The following is a 5,000-nucleotide window of genomic DNA, read 5'->3' on the forward strand; positions in this document are numbered from 1 at the left end:
ACACTGCATTTCATACTGCCGTACCTAGCAGACATCATGACATAAACACACTGCATTTCATACTGCCGTACCTAGCAGACATCATGACATAAACACACTGCATTTCATACTGCCGTACCTAGCAGACATCATCACATAAACACACTACATTTCATACTGCCGTCCTTGCAGACATCATCACATAAACACACTACATTTCATACTGAAAAAGCTCTTTAGCAGACATCATAACATAAACACACTGCATTTCATACTGCCGTAGGAGCAGACATCATAACATAAACACACTGCATTTCATACTGCCGTAAGGAGCAGACATCTGAAACAGTGGAGCCACATCAACCATCAGATCACTACGTGTCTTTGTGGTTTTCAAAGACACTTTAAGATTCTTTGTATTGAAAAAGCTCTTTAAGAAAACATCTTGACAGTGATTCTGATGTACATCTACATCTCTACTCCTCTAGGATAGTGGACAGACCGTGAGGAGAACATCTACATCTCTACTCTAGGATAGTGGACAGACCGTGAGGAGAACATCTACATCTCTACTCCTCTAGGATAGTGGACAGACCGTGAGGAGAACATCTCTACTCCTCTAGGACAGTGGACAGACCGTGAGGAGAACATCTCTACTCCTCTAGGATAGTGGACAGACCGTGAGGAGAACATCTCTACTCCTCTAGGATAGTGGACAGACCGTGAGGAGAACCTCTACATCTCTACTCCTCTAGGATAGTGGACAGACCGTGAGGAGAACATCTCTACTCCTCTAGGACAGTGGACAGACCGTGAGGAGAACATCTCTACTCCTCTAGGATAGTGGACAGACCGTGAGGAGAACATCTCTACTCTAGGATAGTGGACAGACCGTGAGGAGAACATCTCTACTCCTCTAGGACAGTGGACAGACCGTGAGGAGAACCTCTACATCTCTACTCCTCTAGGATAGTGGACAGACCGTGAGGAGAACCTCTACATCTCTACTCCTCTAGGACAGTGGACAGACCGTGAGGAGAACATCTCTACTCCTCTAGGATAGTGGACAGACCGTGAGGAGAACATCTACATCTCTACTCCTCTAGGATAGTGGACAGACCGTGAGGAGAACATCTCTACTCCTCTAGGATAGTGGACAGACCGTGAGGAGAACATCTCTACTCTAGGATAGTGGACATACCGTGAGGAGAACATCTCTACTCTAGGATAGTGGACAGACCGTGAGGAGAACATCTACATCTCTACTCCTCTAGGACAGTGGACAGACCGTGAGGAGAACATCTCTACTCCTCTAGGATAGTGGACAGACCATGAGGAGAACCTCTACATCTCTACTCCTCTAGGATAGTGGACAGACCGTGAGGAGAACCTCTACATCTCTACTCCTCTAGGATAGTGGACAGACCGTGAGGAGAACATCTCTACTCCTCTAGGACAGTGGACAGACCGTGAGGAGAACATCTCTACTCCTCTAGGATAGTGGACAGACCGTGAGGAGAACATCTCTACTCCTCTAGGATAGTGGACAGACCGTGAGGAGAACATCTCTACTCTAGGATAGTGGACAGACCGTGAGGAGAACCTCTACATCTCTACTCCTCTAGGACAGTGGACAGACCGTGAGGAGAACCTCTACATCTCTACTCCTCTAGGACAGTGGACAGACCGTGAGGAGAACCTCTACATCTCTACTCCTCTAGGACAGTGGACAGACCGTGAGGAGAACATCTCTACTCTAGGATAGTGGACAGACCGTGAGGAGAACCTCTACATCTCTACTCCTCTAGGACAGTGGACAGACCGTGAGGAGAACATCTCTACTCCTCTAGGACAGTGGACAGACCGTGAGGAGAACATCTCTACTCTAGGATAGTGGACAGACCGTGAGGAGAACCTCTACATCTCTACTCCTCTAGGACAGTGGACAGACCGTGAGGAGAACATCTCTACTCTAGGATAGTGGACAGACCGTGAGGAGAACCTCTACATCTCTACTCCTCTAGGACAGTGGACAGACCGTGAGGAGAACATCTCTACTCCTCTAGGACAGTGGACAGACCGTGAGGAGAACCTCTACATCTCTACTCCTCTAGGACAGTGGACAGACCGTGAGGAGAACATCTACATCTCTACTCCTCTAGGATAGTGGACAGACCGTGAGGAGAACCTCTACATCTCTACTCCTCTAGGACAGTGGACAGACCGTGAGGAGAACATCTCTACTCCTCTAGGACAGTGGACAGACCGTGAGGAGAACCTCTACATCTCTACTCCTCTAGGACAGTGGACAGACCGTGAGGAGAACATCTACATCTCTACTCCTCTAGGATAGTGGACAGACCGTGAGGAGAACCTCTCTACTCTAGGATAGTGGACAGACCGTGAGGAGAACATCTCTACTCTAGGATAGTGGACAGACCGTGAGGAGAACATCTCTACTCCTCTAGGATAGTGGACAGACCGTGAGGAGAACATCTCTACTCCTCTAGGATAGTGGACAGACCGTGAGGAGAACATCTCTACTCCTCTAGGATAGTGGACAGACCGTGAGGAGAACATCTCTACTCCTCTAGGATAGTGGACAGACCGTGAGGAGAACCTCTACATCTCTACTCCTCTAGGATAGTGGACAGACCGTGAGGAGAACCTCTACATCTCTACTCCTCTAGGATAGTGGACAGACCGTGAGGAGAACCTCTACATCTCTACTCCTCTAGGATAGTGGACAGACCGTGAGGAGAACATCTCTACTCTAGGATAGTGGACAGACCGTGAGGAGAACATCTCTACTCTAGGATAGTGGACAGACCGTGAGGAGAACATCTCTACTCCTCTAGGACAGTGGACAGACCGTGAGGAGAACATCTCTACTCCTCTAGGATAGTGGACAGACCGTGAGGAGGACATCTACATCTCTACTCCTCTAGGATAGTGGACAGACCGTGAGGAGAACATCTCTACTCTAGGATAGTGGACAGACCGTGAGGAGAACCTCTACATCTCTACTCCTCTAGGATAGTGGACAGACCGTGAGGAGAACATCTCTACTCTAGGATAGTGGACAGACCGTGAGGAGAACATCTCTACTCTAGGATAGTGGACAGACCGTGAGGAGAACATCTCTACTCCTCTAGGACAGTGGACAGACCGTGAGGAGAACATCTCTACTCCTCTAGGATAGTGGACAGACCGTGAGGAGAACCTCTACATCTCTACTCCTCTAGGATAGTGGACAGACCGTGAGGAGAACCTCTACATCTCTACTCCTCTAGGATAGTGGACATACCGTGAGGAGAACCTCTACATCTCTAATCCTCTAGGATAGTGGACAGACCGTGAGGAGAACCTCTACATCTCTACTCCTCTAGGATAGTGGACAGACCGTTGAGGAGAACATCTCTACTCCTCTAGGATAGTGGACAGACCGTGAGGAGAACCTCTACATCTCTACTCCTCTAGGATAGTGGACATACCGTGAGGAGAACCTCTACATCTCTACTCCTCTAGGATAGTGGACATACCGTGAGGAGAACCTCTACATCTCTACTCCTCTAGGATAGTGGACAGACCGCGAGGAGAACCTCTATATCTCTACTCCTCTACGATAGTGGACAGACCGTGAGGAGAACATCTCTACTCCTCTAGGACAGTGGACATACCGTGAGGAGAACATCTCTACTCCTCTAGGATAGTGGACATACCGTGAGCAGAACCTCTACATCTCTACTCCTCTAGGACAGTGGACATACCGTAAGGAGAACATCTCTACTCCTCTAGGATAGTGGACAGACCGTGTGGAGAACATCTCTACTCCTCTAGGATAGTGGACATACCGTGTGGAGATCCTTTTGACAGTGATCTGAGGTCCATAGTTCTTTCCTTGCACCATAGTCTTCCCTATGGACCTCACCATGGGGAGAGTATAGACTCTGGGGGCCAGCAGGGGCCTCAACTGGCCCTGGACGATGCCCCATGTCCCTGTGTTGTAGTGGGACATACAGCTCTGAAACAGACACAGTTATGAGGAATGAGTCAGAAGTATTGAATCATAACGGAGACTCAATACAGGATTATACAGTAGAGAGGAATGAGTCAGATGTATTGAATCATAACGGAGACTCAATACAGGATTATACAGTAGAGAGGAATGAGTCAGATGTAATGAATCATAACGGAGACTCAATACAGGATTATACAGTAGAGAGGAATGAGTCAGATGTAATGAATCATAACGGAGACTCAATACAGGATTATACAGTAGAGAGGAATGAGTCAGAAGTATTGAATCATAACGGAGACTCAATACAGGATTATACAGTAGAGAGGAATGAGTCAGATGTATTGAATCATAACGGAGACTCAATACAGGATTATACAGTAGAGAGGAATGAGTCAGATGTAATGAATCATAACGGAGACTCAATACAGGATTATACAGTAGAGAGGAATGAGTCAGATGTAATGAATCATAACGGAGACTCAATACAGGATTATACAGTAGAGAGGAATGAGTCAGATGTATTGAATCATAACGGAGACTCAATACAGGATTAAATGCTAAATATGCTACTGTGTCTGAGGACATTAAAGTGGAAGAGATGTGTGTGTGTGTGGTGAGGTGTGTGTGTGGTGAGGTGTGTGTGTGTGGGGTGGGGTGTGTGTGGTGAGGTGTGTGTGGTGAGGTGTGTGTGGTGAAGTGTGTGTGTTGTGAGATGTGTGTGGTGTGTGTGGTGAGGTGTGTGTGGTGAAGTGTGTGTGTTGTGAGATGTGTGTGGTGTGTGTGGTGAGGTGTGTGTGGGGGTGGGGTGTGTGTGGTGAAGTGTGTGTGTTGTGAGATGTGTGTGGTGTGTGGGGTGTGTGTGGTGAGGTGAGGTGTGTGAGGTGTGTGTACCTGGTTGTTGGGGCTGAGGTTGAGTGAGGTGTGTGTACCTGGTTGTTGGGGCTGAGGTTGAGTGAGGTGTGTGTACCTGGTTGTTGGGGCTGAGGTGGAGTGAGGGGTG

General features: G+C 48.0%; 1 protein-coding gene across 1 annotated transcript in view; it reads right to left on the reverse strand.

Moving 5' to 3' along the window:
- LOC135565147 (probable E3 ubiquitin-protein ligase HERC1) overlaps positions 1-5,000 on the reverse strand; it is a 35,028-nt gene that overhangs the window by 26,347 nt on the left and 3,681 nt on the right. The window contains exons 8-9 of the mRNA XM_065011208.1: positions 4,892-5,000; positions 3,834-4,003 (exon numbers count right to left, since the gene is read on the reverse strand). The exon at positions 4,892-5,000 is cut by the window's right edge and continues 221 nt beyond it. Of these exons, the coding sequence (XP_064867280.1) occupies positions 3,834-4,003; positions 4,892-5,000 (279 nt within the window). The remainder of the gene's footprint in view (positions 1-3,833; positions 4,004-4,891) is intronic.

This window comes from Oncorhynchus nerka, linkage group LG27 (genome assembly GCF_034236695.1).
Source record: "Oncorhynchus nerka isolate Pitt River linkage group LG27, Oner_Uvic_2.0, whole genome shotgun sequence".
NCBI classification, from domain to species: Eukaryota; Metazoa; Chordata; class Actinopteri; order Salmoniformes; family Salmonidae; genus Oncorhynchus; species Oncorhynchus nerka.